Source organism: Onychomys torridus, chromosome 23 (genome assembly GCF_903995425.1).
Source record: "Onychomys torridus chromosome 23, mOncTor1.1, whole genome shotgun sequence".
In the NCBI taxonomy this organism is placed as follows: Eukaryota; Metazoa; Chordata; class Mammalia; order Rodentia; family Cricetidae; genus Onychomys; species Onychomys torridus.
Window position 1 is genome coordinate 52,955,351 of NC_050465.1, and position 19,875 is coordinate 52,975,225.

Below are 19,875 nucleotides of genomic sequence, written 5' to 3' on the forward strand. Positions count from 1 at the left end.
CTCATTGTATATAATAATCAAAGGATTCTGATATTATAAAAATTCCTTAAAAGGAATTTATTCCTTTCGTGCTTTAATATAATCATAGAAAATTCATGAAAGACACACAGTGCTTCCTGTGCAAGTTTGGAAATTTTAGTTGTATTATCCAATTTTTAGATCGCTAATGCTAGCTATTCAGCTTTTTCCCCCTAACCACCTTATTTTCAAAATTCCTTCTCCAGTCATTACTTGTATGCAAGTAGAATTTTTTTCAAAAAAGCCATTTTTTGGCAAATTATCCTGGAAAAATTTGAAGTAACAATGTTGGTATAGGAACCAATACATTTCCAACACTCAGCATTTACTATAATTTCATTAGCTCCACAGCAACCATGTCCTAACTACTGACATTATCATTATTCCTTTTGTGCTTCAAATTTCCCAATTTTATGTTACATGTCTGGATGATTATGAAATTAAAATTTCCATCTGTAAGCCTATACTACATCATACACTGTGTATAGTAAACAAACAAACAAACAAACAAACAAACAAAAAAATATCTCAGTAAGTTAACAATGTTAATTATATTTATGGCAAACCCCTTAAATCACTTAAACTTCACTGAGTGAACCCCAAATGAACATAATCATGTACATCAATCACTATGTATTTGATATAATACATGTATATATGCTAGTAATTTCAAGTAAATTAATAATGTGAGCTACTGGTAGGTTTGAATATTTTATTGGCACACTTTAACTGTAGATATATTTGGTAAAATTCATGATTATATAATAAAGTATTCCATCAGAGTTTATATGAACTTTAACAAACATGAACTAGAAAAAAATCGCTGCAAAGTTTCTTATTTAGAAGATAAAACTTGTTTGTTAGTTTCGTGTATCTGCAATGCTGAGGAACTATCACGGACAGCAGCAAGACAGGCTGAGAATTGGTGATCTTGTTCGCTGAGCTACTAAATGGGAGAAATTGAAACTGAATAAATTAGACTGTCCCCCTAAACTCGGGTGATCCTGTAAACATCTAAAGATTAGTCGAACTAGATATAATCGCTTGGGCATTACTAAGCTCTGGTAGTATGAGCACTATGTTATTATCGCAGAGGTTTGATCTGGTCCACCATTCACCTGCGACCACCAAACTGTGTTACACCTGCTTCCTATCTCCGTTTACAGTTACTGAGCGTTTCCTGAGAGTGTACTGCTGTTCAGCTGAGATACAATATCCTGCTATCTTTCACACGGCACTTACAACATCTGTCAATAAAAGTGAGAGCATCACAGAGGCCATCATTTCTCATGAAATGAGTACATACCACTCACTTAGGTGCCCCAGGTACTTCCATACCTGAACACCAGAAACCACACGTATGCACATATAGACATTACATCACATTACGCACTAGTTTTCAGATTTTTCTTACCAGTCAGGTTCTTCAATCCAAGTTCCTGAAGTCCAAAGTTGCCATCTTTTCTGTAGTTTAGGAATATTGCCAATGCATAGCGATCTTCATATAGTTTTGTTCCACGAATAATTCGTAAATTCTCCAGAGGAAGGTAACGAAACTGGTTGAGGGCCACCAGTACATAGCCTGTGACTTCTCGGATAGACTGAAAAAACACAAACAATTGCCTATGTTTAAAAAGTGAAATTAACTTGACAGGTTGTGCATATAATCATAATAAAAATGAGTTATTTAACTCTAATTTTCAGGTCTTAATTTAATACACTAATTTCCACAAGATATTGATACTCATTAGATTAATAATAGAGGATCACAAAGTGTTAGAATTTCATCTGGATACGTCTTATTTCTATTTAAAAGTCATGAATGTTCTTAGAATAAAATAATGGATTTTGTTTTATGAGACATTCCTCATACTTGAGATATGAATATAGTTAAAAGAGTACAGGTATCATTCATTGAGAGACTACAATGATGTGACATAGAACCCTCAGATGAGAATGCAAATTGGCAAGCCTAACAAACTAGAAAAAGTCTTTATTCGTTGAAGACATTGGATATATGGATGTTTAGTACCCCATTTATCACATTGAAACTGTAGCTATTCCTGAGATCAAGGTCCTTAGAGTAAGAACATTAGAATAAAGAAAGGTGGACTGCTATAGTGAGACCCATGGTTAGCACAACACAACTTGTAATCATCCCTGCTCCATAGAGTCAAGCCCTAGAACTCTGTAATCCATCCATCATTCTTGCATTGATTGGATTGCTATCTTCAAGTTCTTTAAAGACAGGTAAAAGTGTGAATTAACATCACATGATCTAAAAAGCAACATTACCTCATTAATTATAAAAAATGTATTTGAACTGATATCTGATCATTGTTAAGTGCTCTCTATATCACAATGAGCACTAAAGATAATTTGGAGACTTTGCTATGTGAACAATCTTTTTATCTAGAATGTTCCATTCTGTCATCATTCTTCCTAACATTCCTCCAATCCCATTTAGGAGGGACTCTTCCCATCAGACACCTCAAACCCCTTATTGATTTCAGCAAGGGGGTGCACATCACTATTGGGGAGACTGGCGATGAAGAAAATGCAGGGTGAAAAAGTAATATGATCATGAAGTCATGCTATTAACAATTATGCAGTGCTTGTTGGATGGAGAATGTTTCTAGTTATTAATTGACAGAGATGTGGAATTTGTTACAGCCTTTGAACCACATATTATTGGGTATATAGTGTATAAATAGTAAGGACTTTTCGCTTACCCAGAGAATATGACAAATAACAAGAAACAAATGTTCACAAATCTCTCAAATAAATATCTCTTAAAGTAGTTACCTTTCTTGAGGGCTTAATAAAAACAATTTATCCTTTCAAAATTACAAAATAAATGCTCTAAATCTAAAAGCAATACACAGTACCATGATTTAATGCTGTTATATTTTCTAGTATTTACAACACAGTTTTCCCACATACTTTTAAACTGTTTCTGTGGACAAACAATCTGAAATATCTCAAAAGAAAACTGATTCAGATCACAAGCTAAGATATACATGATAAGTGCAAACAAAAAACTCAGGAAACAGTTCAATGACAAGAATATTTTCTAATGCTTAAAAGAACTAAATAACACAGTTTAAGCTAATATTGGCCTATCTGGATCATAGAGATAGATATCTAGAGGAGAAAATTATGTGTTAACCTATCTTATAGGGCCGTATAATCATGCCAGTTCTTCATTGTTTCTGGCTTTAAGTCACTAGAAAGAATTTCAGTAACGTAAGACTTTTATTGCTCCAAAACTTTGTTATGAAAATAAATACAACTTTGGGATATATAGGCTATAATATAAATATAAATATATTGTAGTTAATCTAAGTGGCTAAAATAGGAAAGTATGATGGCAAGAGATATCGGCTGGCCTAACAGGGAAATTTGGCCTTGAAATATAGCCTCTGTCCTTACTATTTATGTAAATTTAATGAAGCTTTTAGGTCTCAAAAATCTTCTGTCTTTTCATCTTTAGAAAATTCAAAACAATATCTCTATGACAAAGCTGTTATAAGCATTGTAAGATACAAAACAAGCTTATGGCAAATTGTATTTAATAGATGCTAGCTATTACAAATATTATCTCAGACAAATAGCCAGGCAGACAAATTGTCTCAGGACAATTAACTGAAGATAAAATGGTCATAATATCATTGCATAAGAAATATTTTTTAATCTCTCTGTTATATAATCTTCAGCACACTTACATCTTACCTTTAAAATTTGCAACTTATTTCTAAAATTCACAAATGCCTCTTACTTTTCTGTGTATTTATTTCAGCTCTTAGTACTGACCCTGGTGTTGAATAGACATTCAAAATGGCTGTTTAATAGAGTCGAATTGAAATCTAAAAGCAATGCATTTTAGTCTTGCAGCTATAACTTTTCAAACAAAATGACTTGGTGGGCTTGCTGCTAACAGAAAACATTGAAAAACAAATTTGTTGTTTGTGCCTGTGGACCACTGTAACAAATAGAAATCACTAGAAGGACTAATAAAAGAGAAAACTATCACCATGGTTTTATTTGAAGAGGTTCAGGGTCAGCAACTCTCTTTCCCTTTTCAAACGCAGACGGTATAGCACCAGACTCCATAAGGAGTTAGCATCTGTTCAACAAGGGAGATTGCCTTCTATTGTCTTCATTGGCTCTGCAACAGCTTTGTTCAGGGAGTGAATGAAACAGAAGTTCATTAAGGCCTTGAATGCTTGAGAAGTCAGGGGACCAATAAAAACATGTCTTTACTTATAACATTTAGGGAAGGAAATAAAGGATAGATATGGAAAATCTTCTGGCTAACTATGCCATCCTTGTGCCTGCATAGTATTCCAGAAATTAAAAAAAATCCTAATTATTTTCAAACTTCTAAGTTATTTCACAGTCCTTTAAAAGCTATATTTTTAATTGACACAACTCTTGATTTGATTTTTTTTCTTCCCTCCTTTCTTCCCTCTGTTTTTCTGTCCTTCCTCATGTTTCCATCTTTCTTTTATTTTTTTCTCTCAACATGGCCTAAAGAGAAAATAAATAATAGATTCCCAAATGTGTCTTTATCTATCTTAAGATTTATCTGAATCAAATTCATGCTTATTGATTTACTTTCATACAAGCATGGAGATGCATGTCCGTTCCTACTTATACCTGTTTAAAAGCATCTCTAGTAGTTCAAATGCTTTGGAATTGTTCTCCTGCTGTGCTTTATGTACTCAGACCTAATGAGAATTCACCCCAAACCCTGACACAGTCAGTGAGTGAGGACATCTATAAATATAACAGTGATTAGCTTGGTGGATGAGCAGGAAGTTAAATGGCTGTGATATCCTGAGGAGAAGGAAACAGAAAACTCTAGTGACAGGAAAGAGGATGTCTGAGGGGTAAGGAAGTTCCCCGCATTGGTAGTGAATGCAGAAATTATGCCTACTCTGACAGTGACAAATGTAGGAGCAAATCATAGCTTCTGTATCTGTAAGATATTCCATTAACTTCCCTAAGGCAATTACTTCCTGTCCCTGCCCTCCTCTCACATCTGGGAATATCTAAAGCAGGCACATTCTTAACTATGACATAATATTAAGAAGTTTACCAGAAAAAATTAATAAGCTCATAACGCACATTGCATATTTCTTCTGCTTGCAGAGATACTGTGTTTTTGCTTGGGTTTCTGCTTTCCATTTCCCACTGTTTGAAACTCTACACTTAGGACACTCTGAGAAGCAGGGACTCAATACCTGATGTAATCAGACTTAGGCAAAAGAGCATATGAAATGTCATGTACCTAAGGGCAGTAGAGTAGAATTTTTGCTCACCGTACCCAATGTGAAGCAACACTGAAGGGTTAGAAAATCTCAGCCCAGTCATCCCAGCAACACTGCTCTCAGCTAGTATGAGTCATATGTGCTAAGGCTGCCATGATGAACCTGTGGGCTATCCATTCAGCACAGACTACTTAGCCAGCACGCAATGAACATGCCTTATTTGCAATGAACACCTTCAACCCATTGTAAACAGAAGTGTTTCTCTCTCCAGAAATAACCATCTCTCATTAGGTCTGTTAAATTATATATGACTCTAAAATACCTCTTCACTTTGAATGCTTTCATAAAAATAAAAAATAAAAAAAATAAAAAAAAAACTGTAAAGAAATGGTACAAAACTGAAACTAAGAATTTATACTTGTAAGAACCATCAGAGTCTCAGCCAATCTCAGAAACTGAGCTCATCTAATAATAGTATACTAATGGATCAAATTTACCCATAAGACAAACCATTCCACAAGTAAGGGGAATGTAGAGTGGTAACTAATCAAATTCCTCCTTTACACCATTTCCATTGCCTACTTGAAAACATCAACTTCCCCTTTGGCTGGGTAGAGTTCTCTGAGCTTTTCTTCCTTCTGCAGATCCACTCATGAATTATACATTATTCTTTGCATAAGATCTCAGCTCTATTTGCTGAAAGACATTCCTAACGTATTACACAAATTGAAATGTGAGCTATAGATCCTTTTATATAATCATATAACCACCCCAATTTTGTGGTGTTCTTAGAGATTCATGGCATTACAAATTCCATTATCTATAATTAAATATTTATATGTGAATTCATCTTCTTTGTTATACTCCAGGTAAGATTATATTTTAAAATCTCAATTTAAAATGTGCATTTTAACTTTTTTACAAATATGTGTTTTAGTAAATTAATATTCTCATGTCAGATATATACATTAGTGTACCAGGCTTTCTTGGACCACCAGCCACCAAATCAAGACATGGGGACTTATTATTAGTTATAAATGCTCAGCCTTAGATTAGGCTTGTCTTATAACGTATAATTAACTTGTTTCTCTTCATCTACATTTTGCCTCAGAGCTTTTTACCTTTCTTTCATTCTGTATGTCCTACTTTCCTGCTTCCTCCATGTGTGGCTGGCTGGTCCAGGGAGTTTCCCTCTCTTTCTCCCACTTTTCTCTCTCCTGAGCCTAGATTCCTCCTCCTACTTATTCTACCTGCCTGCCTGCCCTGCCTGTCCCTCCACAACCTAGTTACTGGCTGTTCAGCTTTTTATTAGATCTACCAGGTACCTTAGGCATGCAACACAACTTTACATAGTTAAACAAATACAGCATAAACATATGTAACACATATTTGCCTAGTTAAACAATTATTCCACAACACGTTAGGCTCCAGTAAAGCAGGAAATTAAATAAAATCTGGTTAAAAATATTGTGTATATGGAAAAGTACTAATAGTTGAAACTAAACTTTACACTTAATAAAATTATATAACTTGTTTTAATAAAACTTTTATTAGATACACACATGACTTAAAGCAAAAAGAAAATGTTGCCCAAACTTCCAAATAATGATGCTCTGTGATTATCACTCGACTTTATATATTCTGACAGATGTAACTAGTTGAGAAATCAACTAGTTAGAATAATGAACCTTAAACATCACATTTGTCTTCTTTAATCTAACAGATTTGAATGTGACTTTTATTTCATGAAGACACAAGATCTTTATAAGCCAAGTATTATATTCTGATATATGAAATATCAGAAGACATTAAATTATACTGACATTTGATCAAATGCTTTCAACCTTAGCTACTTAGATAGTACTTTGTTATGACAGTCCAAGCTGAAAAACACTGTCTGATATCAGAGAATTTAACAGAAAGTTTGGATGCATTGTTCCATCCCTCTGGTTCAGATTCATCATCTCTACTATGGATATATTAAGAACTATGGTGAGTAGTGGTTCCCCATGGGCTTACATTTTGGAATTTTGACACTGAATGAAGCAGTGTCCACTGGCCAGGTCTTTGGGAGGTGATTGGATCATGAGGTTTATTGTCTCATCAATGGTTTAATTTATTTATAGATAAGGCTACAGAAGGGTGGTTAAAAACCAAAGGAGTTGGGCCTTGGCAAGAAATGGTCATCAGGACATTCCAGTGAAGAGTATTTCATGCTGTGCCCTTCTCTACTTCTCTTTACTTCGTGGCCACCCTGGAGTAAGCAGCTTTGCTCCATAAAGTTCTTTCTGGCCCAGCCTTCCCAGAGATCAGAAACAAGAAGAACAAAAGATAAAGAACTGGAGCTATGAGCCAAAATAAATGACTCCTTCTGAGGGGTGGTAGCCTGGCTATTTTGTCACAGTCACAATAAGCTGACCAAAGTAGTTATTTAACAAAAAGCTTGGCTCAGGGGTTAGGTATTGAAAAAATATTAGTTTAAGATGTGTTACATTCCTTTTTGCTGTGGAATATTTGCTTAATGATGAAAAGATATGTTGCATTCTATGTTGGATTTGTTTAACTCTGTAAAGCTGTGTTATTTTTTCTGCCCAAAAACTCTGATTGGTCTAATAAAGAGCTAAATGTCCAATTGCTAGGTAATAGAGAAAATAGGTGGGTGGGGCTAGCAGGCAGAGAGAAGAAATAGGAGGGAAATCTGGGCTAAAGAAGAAGAAAAGAGGGGAGAGCCAGAAAAAGAGAAGGAGAGGAGGTCACCAGGGGCAGCTGCCCAACCACACAGTCAGCCACAGAGTAAGAAGGCAAAAGATAACTAAAGAGAAACAGAATAAGCTAAGTTAGAAAAACTAGCTAGAATCAAGCCAAGCTAAGGCTGGACATTCATAAGAAAAAAATCTCCATGTATTTATTTGACAGCTGGGTGGTGCCCCCCCCCCCAAATAAAACCTCAACTAGATGACTTACATGTTAAGAGCACTGCTGAATCAAGCACCAGAGAACTTGCTTTCATTCCCAAATCCACATGATGGCTCATAACCATCTGCAACACCACTACCAAGAGTTCTGACAACCTCCTCTGCCTATATAAATACATAAAACTTTTAAAAGAAAAAAAATGCTTGGCTCATAGCAGACCTTCCTCTTGAATTAGTTTCATCATTTTTCAGAATACAAAAGCAAAGCTTTTTGTAAATAAACTGCTCTATTGCTTATTATATTAGTTATTTCATCATTTGACAGAAAAACCTGCAGAAGCGACTTAAGGAAGGAGAGATTTATTTTTGCTCAAGCATTAAGAAAGTGCAATCCCTCATCGTAGAGGAGATGTGGTGGCCAGGGTTCAGGGTCATCTGTTACATGTCTAGCATCAAGAATCCGAGAAAATGAAAGGCAGACTCAGGCAGACTCTCACCTTCCTAAGATATTCACTTCCTCCAGCTGAGCGCCAACTCCTAAGGCCGTACAACTTTCCAAAAGATTCCTGCCAGCTGGGAAACTAGTGTTCACACAGACAAGCCTGTGGGGACACTCCACATGTAAACTATAAAACGTTGCTTGTACAAAACCCTTTTTCTGCTATTTCTAAAGCAATCACTATGCATCTCCAATGTTTAGACAAGAAAACTGCTTGGTACCGTTTTAATGCACAATTGAGAGTGACAGTTTCATGTCTGAGGTCTTTTATAAATGTGATTTTCTCCACTCGAAATTTAAAAGAGGAAAATAGGCTTGCATGAAATGATTTCTGCCAACAGCTGCCTCTGCTGTACAGCATATGGGAAATGGCCGTTGAGGATTCAGCGTTAGAGGTGACTGCTTATGAGACACGTCTGCTGTTGTTTTTAAATGAAAAGGGTGAGCAACTTCAGAAACCGGATAGCCAAAGTATAAGGTGATGATTTGACAGGATGCCAAGATACACTTTAGTGTCTGTCTAAATATGTGTCTATGCAGCACAAAACAAAAGGCTTAATTAATTAAAAAGAACAAATACTGCCTTTAACATTCAATGAGAATAGGTTCTGATGTTGCTGATGATGCTCCTAATTTTTAATCCAAACATAGCAATTAGGCATCATATGAAGTCTGTGGGAGCAATTACAACTACAGATACAACATCAATTAGAGTAGGGATGTGTAGATCATTAATCAAAATAGTTTTGATACTTAAATATTATTATACAAAAATAAAAAGCTTCTATGCACCTTTTTATTATTTCTAATGATGGTATTAATTTGGTTTTATTGTATTTTTCTGTATTTAACATAGTTTATGTGATTATTATCTACTTACTATATTCCCCATATTGCTGCAGTATATTACCTTACCTATGTAAAGATGTGTTGCATTTGTTTAACTAGGTAAAGATGTGTTACACTGGTTTATGCTGAATTTGTTAAATTACATAAAGATGTGTTGCATCTGTTTTACCTTGCCTGCCTAAGGCACCTGATTGGTCTCATAAGAAGCTGAACAGCCATAGCTAGGCAGTAGAGGGATGCACAGGGCTGATGAATAGAAAAAAATAAGTAGTACGAGGAAATTGGACTCAAGAGAGGAGAGTAAGAGGGAGAAAGAGAGGGGAATGCCTGGAGTAGGACATGCAGAATGAAAGAAAGGTAAAAGGCCATGAGGCAAATCATACATGAAGAGAACCAGGTTAATTTAAGTTATAAGAGCTCATGGGACAAGCATAAGATAAGACTGAGCATTTATAATTAATAATAAGTCTCTAGGACATGATTGGGAGCTGGTTGGTGGCCCAAAATACAGAACACTATTTCTATTTTATAGAAAAAGAAACTAAGATTAAAAAAAAAACTTTCTCAAAGTCATATAGGTGAAAAGTTAACAAGAAAATATTTTTAAAAAATCAACATTCATAATCCCTCTTAAAATCTGTCTCACTTCTGTTATCAGAATAGCAGTTTCTACCAAATATGGTGATAATTACTCTCTCACTTTAAATCCATATTCACTAAAAATGTGATTTAAAAATAAAATACTTTCAATGTTATCCTTATGAAAAGTGTATCAGCTAAACCAGAGCATTCATCGTAGTTATAGCATATGTCATATTTCTAAAGACAGAAATTTGCTAAAAACATGGGAAAGTAAAAGTTATATAATTCTGTTTCAATTAAGCTTAAATTTCATAATGTTTAAAAAGCAAGAAAAAACAAAATTAAGAACAATAACAATAAAAACATTCTCCTAGTGCCTTCCTGAAATGATATATACTTGATGCTTAGGAAGTATGAGTCTTTTCAAAGAGATATTCGGAGACAAATGAGATTCTCTGTGGGAGTTAATAATAAAAATGTGACTCAATAATCCTCACATAAGGTTGGATTCTGTACTACCATCAGACTCACCATAACAATTATAGGAAAGACAATTACTTAAAAAGTTGCATATTAGTTGTGTGACAGTGTCATACTATTGGCAGAACCTGAGCTTCTTCAATGAAAAAGCTTACAGGTTGATTTTGTTTCATTTAGAAAACAATATCTAAGTGCAATTGGCACATTGTAGGTCATTGCATACACTTCTCTTCCCTTCCTCCAAAATACAAGTGCACTGCCCTGCTCAGCTTCACTCTTCCATCCAATTATTTACTTCCAAAAAGATCTATTATGTCCTTACTATGTGAGAATTATTGTTATTGGAAACTGGTTATTGGAAATTACTAAAGAAAATGACAAACAAAAGCAATAGAGGACACTCATTCGCACAGTGGTTACTTCATCATTTCAAATGTCATATATGAAAGGTTAGCCATAAGAAAATAAATCATCATTCATCTGCAAAGAGTCATAATAATTTGATGTTAACTTTGTATCTCTGTTTCTTGAAACATAAAGCTTTTATTAACAGGATCCATGTACAGTCATTACCCTGGTTATAAAGTTGTACTACATTCTGTCACATCTGAGAGACCAGCTGAAGTTCCTTTTGACATAATTTCTTACTGACACACATATGTGTGTGTTGTTCGACAGTTCAAACAAAAGTAAAAACTCATCATGACAATTTCCTTCAGATTTTTACTGTACTGGAATTCCACACTGATGTAATAATTTTATTCTCTTCTAAGACAACATGCAAGTCATTTATAAGGTACAAGATACATCGATGCTGAACTACCTTTTAAAAAATGACACGTTGGTCTTGTTTTGTTCCCCTTTGCGAATGAATGGAAGGCTGTAGTTTGAGTATGTTAGCATCTAAGCTTTAGGAAGATAAAGAGGAATGAAGAATGACCAAGCCCCTTAGTGGGTCACAATCACTGTAGAAGATGTATGGATGACAAGGTCACAATCACTATAGAAGAAGTATGGAGGAAAAGGTCACAATCACTGTAAAACATCAGTGAAGGAAAGTGGTGTGGAGGCGATGACAGCTCTTCCATAAAGTTTTTGAATTATGGTGATGAAAGCACAGTGTGGGATAGAGGAGCGATGTAGAAAGCTGCCTAACAAACACCAGCGTAGAGGTTCCTGTAGAGAAATGAGTGATTGCCCAAGCCCTGAAAGCTTATTATTTCCCCAGGGTGCAGCATCAGGACTATAGTCTTAGCAAACTAAAATAAAGCTGGATTTATGGAAATTTTCCTATTTGGAGATCTAAGGCAAAAAGTGTACATGATCAACCTGAACCATACCAAAAAATGATGAAGCAATCACAAACTTTTAAGATCATGCTAATAGGAATCAAGAGTCAATTAATTTGTCCAACAAATTAAAAGTAAATTTGAATTTAAGAAATGATAATAATTAAAATGACTATTCCATCAACTATATATTAAATCTGAGTTAATGTTATTTTTTGTAAATAATTTTCATTTTTAGAAATTGTACATTAACAATTTAAATTCTTGAAAACTTGCATATAAAATACAATATTGCCTTTGAAGTGTTTTACCTATTCTTTTTTCCCATGGAAGCTACAACATGAACTAATGAACTAATAAATTAAAAGGAATTTCCCACTCTGTTAGGGATATCATAATAGTCTATCACTGGCTTCAGAGCATTGAAAAAATCTTACTTTTCTTATTTCCTGATATTAGGAAGTCTAAGATCAAGGCTACATCAATTATCTCTTGGTTTGCTATAATGAAATACTTAGGAAATGAAATACTTAAAGAAGAAAATGTTTGTTTTGTCTCAGGGTTTTGAACCCCATAGCGGGCTGGCTTCATTTCCATTAGCCCAAGATGACAGAGAAATATGGCAGAAGGGCAGGCTGAGGAGGCCCGAGGACCTTGTGGTAGTAGGAAGCAGAGAATGCAAGGAAAAAACAGATTCTAGTGTCCACTCCCAGTTATCCTTACTTCAAACAAGGTCCTGTGTCCTCAGAACCAATTCAATGATGATAGAGAACACTCATGACTATATCAGCACTTAGTAGTCATGCTAGTTGGGAGTAAAGTCTTTTTGAGGCCTAGGGAGGATGTTTCATAATTAAATACTAACACAGGCAATGCTAAATTGATTAGCTAATACTTATCTATTTCCTGATCACAAAAACAAACAAGTAAACAATGTCTTCATGTAGTGCAAAGGCTAAGAGATAACTCAAGTTCTCTTTTGTGAAGCCAATAATTTCATTCATAAGTACTGTATATTTATGAGCTAATCCTTTCCCCAAAGCTTCAGCTCCACATGTCATATGGACATTAGGATTCAACATGGTAATTCTATGGGAACACTAACACACACACTTTATTAACCAGCATGCCTCTATCAAATATTCAGTTAGTAAGTGAAAAACAAATGTTTAAAACTACTAGAATATCAGTTGACATCATTTCATTAATTGTGATAAATGTGCCACATTAATGGAAAATAATAGTTTGGGAGAAAGTAGGAGGTATAGGAAACTGTATTTTCTTCACAATTTTCTGATAAATCTAAAATTCAGTTAATGTTTATTATAAAAATTAGAGCATTACCACTATAATTTTTATGAATGAATGATCTAGATAATGAGCAGAAATGGACTATATGAATATACACATCACAACATACTGCATTGGTTAGCACATTAAAGATAACCTCCAAGGCATCAAGATGCATTGATATCATATTAAGGGATAAAAACAAAATACATCCTCCTGGATTAATTGGACTAAGAGTGAGTCCAAATTTGTATTCTCTGCTTCTCTCCCTGTCTCCTACATTTGTCTGTAATTTATGGTTCACAACCTACCTGTGTCTGTGTCTATCCTAACTGTTATCCTTAATAAAGTGCTTTGTTCTGCCTTCAGTGGGCAGTATGAAAGCACTTTTCTCATTACATGAGAAAAGGATGAGGTATTCTTTTTTTTTTTTTTGAGACAGAGTTTCTCTGTGTAGCTCTGGTGCCTGTCCTGAAACTCACTCTGTAGTCCAGGCTGGCCTCGAACTTACAGAGATCTGCCTCCCTAGTGCTGGGATTAAAGGTGTGCGCCACCACTGCCCAGCTGAGATGAGGTATTCTTCATAGAAATATTTAACAGGGTTTTATATTTCCTGCCTCAGAACAGAAAACACAAATCTCAGACATATGTTATTAAGCTGTATCCCTGTTGCTTCCAACACTTATGGAGGATATTTGTGGTATGAGCTTGCTGCCAACCTGTTGTGCTTTTAGCAAATGACTACTATAGCACACATACACACACACACACACATACACACACACACACTCACTCACACTCACTCACTCACTCGGTTACAGCTTGCTCTCTTCACCCTCCTTTAATTTATTTAAGTGGGATCCGATACTACAATCTGATGACATTTCTACTCACTATCATACAGGGGCAAAAACCAGAAAATCATACTTAGTAAGGTGTGCTTCACAATGACCTCAAATCCCTGATGGAAAGTGTTAGTACATGAAAAGAGAAATGAAACAAAATAGGACATGGGGATTGAGTTTCTACAGAAGAATGTTTTTCTTCTAGTGCTCAAATCAACGTCTACTGCTGTAAATTCAGAGCACTAGACTAACTATTAGCCCTCTTAGCAGCCTACCTACCACTCAGCGCTGAGTGCACTTGTGAGCACCAACTATGGTGGAGCTGGCTGGATGCTTCGTGTTTTCCACAGCATCTTAAATTTCATTGTCATTACTTCTCCTCACATGTCCTTTAATCCTCCCTGTTTGAACATGCAGACAAGGTCATTGCTCCTTCATGAGTGTGCACGTTAGTGACTGACTGTTCCAGTATTGCCACAAAAGTAATCTATTGATAGGGACACATAATAAATGAAGGGAAAAAAAAAACAACAAAAAAATCAGGTAAGCATAGGCAGCATTTTCTGAACTAATAAATATATTGCGAACATGGTTTACTGTTAATATCTCAATGTTCATTTCATTTTTATCCTAAATTAAAACACTTGCTTCGGGTGTAAGAATATATGGAGGTAAACAACATTTGAAAGATTAAAAAAAAAGTTTTGAACCATTGGTAATATTTTAACAATCATGTGTGTGTCCACATGATTTTAGTCTTAAACACCAGCATGGAAAAGATAATTATCTTTCTTCTGGTGACAATGAGTGTTTTATAAAATTAAAAAACATTCCATTTTATATGCTTTTCATTCACTGGACATCTGTTTTCAAGTCAATAAGTTTCCAAGTATAATATTAAAGTTTTGAAAATGCTATCTAAAAATTAATATTCTATATTCATTACAATATATAATTAAAGTACAGGCTTCAAAATACATTCTTCTCACTTTCATCTGATATAATATTACTATTATTCAAAAGTCATGGCAAAGGAATATCCCAGACCCAAAATGAACTGCAGTTTACTTTGTATCCAATTTTACAATAAATTTACAAAAATTTGACAATATATACAATATACTTTGTATATGATTTTATTAGCATCCAAGCTTTGCACACTGTTTACTTCCCTGGATATGTGCTGAGCTTTAGGTTGTAGACTAGGTACCTACATAGCAACCTCCTGTATGGTATACCATTTTAGGTGAGATGGTATTTATTAAGTATCTTTTAAATTGAGTGGAGGGATAAATATATAACCACAGGTTTCTGACACAAAGAGATCTTAGGAGAAAATTACCAGGATATCTTTTTGAATATGTTTGCAAGTCTTACTGTTGTTCAATTTGTTTCTAATATGCTATCCATTTGTTCCCTTTCTTCTTCATTTGCTAAGGATCTAATTGCTTATGTAGTTCCAAGATGGGCTGGTGTTACAGAATATCTACATGAATAGAATAAAATATCTAGGCAAAAATCATACTATATAAGAGGAAATAAATTCAGAGAGAATTTGGTTAATGTAAAAAATGTTACTTTGAAACCATTTTGAGATAAGATATTTCCATAAATTATTATATAATTGTGGGGAAACATTTCTTCTTTCTCCAGTTTTTTTTTCATGATCATGAATAATCATGATTGGTAAAACAGAGGTTTAGCAAAGACACATTAATATCTTGAGTGCTTATGAGTTATGGCCCCGAGCATGATGGTAAAATTTGCTTCGATGAGGAAGTAGCAAGAATATCATTTCAGGATTGTTGTTTTCTGTTTTCTGTTATCTACAGTGGCTGCCTTTTTAAGCCATGGCTATCCTAAAAAGAGATTTCAACTCCACTGCAACCAGCAGCAGCTTGAGCGGATTATGTTCCCTCAGGCATCAACTCTTTCAAAGCTACTAAGGGAAACTTTATCTAAATCTAAAGAACTCACAATTCAAGGATTGAGATGGAATCCTGTTCGCACAGAGAGGTTGAATAGCAAGTAGCTAACCTTTTCCTTTTGCAGGTGTCTTCCCAAAAACCTGGCGTCCTTTTCTCAGCCCCCACTTAAAAAAAAAACTCTTGTTACATGTGGTTCCTCCCTACCACTTCCTGTCAGCTACTTGATGACTCAGCCTCCTGCCCTGCATGTTAATTTTAGTTCATCACAAACGTCTTTGAATTGTTAACAAAAGCAGAAGGAAAAAATGCAACACACTTTAAAACAACATTCTCCATCACAGGGTAGAATCAAAGTTAGAGCTAAGGGATAAGGACAGAAGGTATGCATATAAAATATTTTATGATGATAATATACCACACAAGGTTGCCTATCATTTACATCTAGAGAAACCTAAATTACTATAATCTATGATTCAGTTTTACTGATATTGCATTGAAATTAGAACCTATTATTTTAGTAATTTATTCAATCGTTAAAAATCTGCAGGCAATTATCACACACTACATATATCACTTTTTATCCTTATTTCATTAATATTAAGGTTTATTAATATTAGTCATTTAGAATATGGATACACTCTTCTTTTTTAATGATGTTCATTAGGTAGAACAAGATTAAGCCTAGGAAAGTATCTAACAAATTTTATTAAAATTCCCTCTCAGATACATGATTCCATTTAAGCTACACTGACTACGCTTTGAAATTTATAGAATTATAAGAAACATGGATTGCTTTATATATCACAAAAATATCAGAAAATTCTCAAACCATTTTAAGAGTTTTCTTGAGTTTTCTCTTTAAAACTGAAGAGACTTTCACCTTTTTCTTAATGTCATATAGTGAGCCAAACTCCTTTGGGCATCACTGGTCTTTCAGATGCCCAAGCTTCCATGATGATATGGTCAGGTGCTGGCCAAGACAGCTTTGAGGACACAGTTCATGATACCTTTTTTTTCTAATGCATAGTAGTGAAGCAAACATACTTTAAGATTTACTTTGCCAGTTCCCAGCAATTTTACACAAGAAATATTAAGAACATCATCTTTAACACAGATGTTACTCAAGATTGAACAGATGACAGTTAAGATGGATACATTTTTGACATATCTTTTTCATTAAAAAATATCTTAACAGAATATGGAGACCATCACAGATGGAGACATTTTTATAAATTGGGGTAGAATCTAAGCTATACAGCTCAGACTTTGTCTCAAGAATCATTCACATCATCAATTTCTAAACCTTGGAGTCACTAATTCTCTAATTAGAATGTCAAAAATATTGCTTAGTTACTGTTCTGCTATACTATATTCTCTCTATATTTGGTGAACACTCAAATCATATATTTAATATGACAGATGAAATCAGATAAAGTATACATCAAAATAACAACCTGAGGAAATAAAGTCTTTATTAAATTATATAGTCATTTCTTTTTTATTTCATCAGGATACTTATTAGAAGAGTGCATAAAATAAGTTATAAGTTATCTGTCACATAATTAGCTGTTTAATGATCCAATCACTATTACATTTCTATTTTTCAAGCTCACATCCCATTTCCTTACTATCTCTAATAACATTGCTACTTCTAGGCAGTGAGGGAATCTGTTCAAGCTAAATCTAAACCCATGTTAATAATGTGTATTTTCTGGTGTTTGAGCCTTCCATTTAAAACTAATTTCTAAATCGTGCCATCATAGAATGTATAATACAAATGTAGAATTGTATGAAGCATACAGAATGCAAAACTTTTATACCAAAACAGACTCATGAAAAGTTTACAACATTTATTCAGACTGAACATAGGAAGAAAACAGACTTCAAGCATTCCTATCCTTCCTCAGAAGAAAATAACTAACAAACAAAAAGAGAACTGCAAAGGATGCTGTTAACTGAGGAGAGATCCTTCTGCTTGCAGCACTGAGTGCACAGAAGAGACCGGGCAGTATTCTAGAGAAATAGAATCCATTTCATTTCAGCCAGTATTTCTTTGCCTAAAAAGTGTTACAAGTTTTTCTTTAATAAGGAGATCTTGATACCACTATGTGTAGCTCATGCTTTATCCTACGTAAGAATGGTTGCACTCATGCCGGGCGGTGGGGGCACATGCCTTTATGCCTTTAATCCCAGCACTCGGGAGGCAGAGGCAGGCAGAGCTTTATGAGTTCGAGGCCAGCCTGGTCTACCAAGCGAGATCCAGGGAAGGTGCAAAGCTACACAGAGAAACCCTGTCTCGAAACCACTCCCCCCACCAAAAAAAAAAAAAAAAAAAAAAAAAAAGAATGGTTGCACTCACTCTATAGGTAGCTATGTATAATTTCTTCTGCAATAAATTGTATCTTTGTCACTATAGCCCATACTTCACAGTATTTATAAAGTCAAGACTTGTGGGAAATCTCTGTGTATGGTTGAAGTTGAACTATCTGAACCGCATGCTAAGGGAATTCTTTTCCTATTTCTCAGTGAAGATGTGATTCCACAATAAGGTAAATATGGGCAGAAGAGAGGGAAATAAACTGAAGAACAAAAAGCTATGAGAACACAAGCTTGAAATGGTTCCTCTGGAGCCTTGGGTTGCTCCACATTGTGCCAGCTAGCTGTATGATGCTGGGCAAATTTTACCTAACCCTTTTCAGAATCCTATCACTAAAGGGAAGGAAAGGAATCTTCACGAAGCCTCCCAGCTTCCATTCCACACACACATTGTCATTACAAAAGCAAATAAAACAATGTTCAGTTTTGTTCCCTAAAATATTTTCATCGTGTAGCCTATAAATACCCAGCCACAATGTTAAATATATATATGAGATCACCATGAAAAAACAACATGAACTGCAATTTCAAATTTTTACATGTCTTTTTAATGTTTATAGACTTTAAATTAAAAAGAATATATACATCCCATTCTTAAATACTTGATACATATTTTAATGCCTGACTTTTAGAGTGTTAGAAAGGTAAGTGACCTAAAAAAAATCTCAAAATCCAATTCAGAGAAGGAAAGCTTATACATTACAAGTTTTTGCTCTACTATTTTAGTAAACATTGTTTCTATTCATATCCAATGAAGAGTCCGTTAGTTTGCCAGTGAAGAGTGTATTGTTTCAGTGTTCATCATAATTAGAATGTATTATGAAATGTAAGTATGTTATTTCCAGTACCTATGTGTCTTCTACATACAATTTAAAGTATGCTTTAAACAACCAAATTCACAAGAAAAAAATCACCTTATAAATAAATGTCAATGCATTTATTATTGATGCTCATGCCAGGTCAGAAAAGAGAAAATCAATATTTAGGATGCATCAATTTTAAAGTACTAAATTTTCAGATCTAATATTCTATCCAAAATGTTCTTCCAAACAGCCCAGTACCTAGTACAACCAATGAAAAGTGAACAAATTCAGAGACTCGGGGGGTGAAGGATAAGTTATATTTCAGTCCCTACTCTAAAGGAGACAAATTCCACTACCCTCTGTAAGGTTTAGCAAACATCAAAAAAAGAGGGAGCAGAAAGGATAGAAGATCCAGAACATGGTGAGCAAGGTTGCAAATGCTATTTCCAGGACATGATATGACCATTTCAAACATAAAAACATAGCCACTGTAATTGCCATACTGGACCCAGTTAAGACAGGTAAATCATTGATCCTAACCAGGCTCATGGGCCCTTCTCCTTCCTCCTGAGCTGTTGGCTACTTATGATAATGAATTCTTGGGGAAACACAATCGTTCTCTTTAGTTGTGTGCTCAATGGTGAGCCCACATACTCCAGTGGATGTTTCCTGATTCATTGTCACATAAAAAAATGAGTGGGCCATAAAACTAAACCAGCAGACATGAA

General features: G+C 34.7%; 1 protein-coding gene across 1 annotated transcript in view; it reads right to left on the bottom strand.

The window, feature by feature from the left end:
- Positions 1 to 19,875, bottom strand: part of Erbb4 (erb-b2 receptor tyrosine kinase 4) — a 1,064,935-nt gene that overhangs the window by 515,913 nt on the left and 529,147 nt on the right. The window contains exon 3 of the mRNA XM_036172732.1: positions 1,433 to 1,619. Coding sequence (XP_036028625.1) covers positions 1,433 to 1,619 — 187 coding nt within the window. The remainder of the gene's footprint in view (positions 1 to 1,432; positions 1,620 to 19,875) is intronic.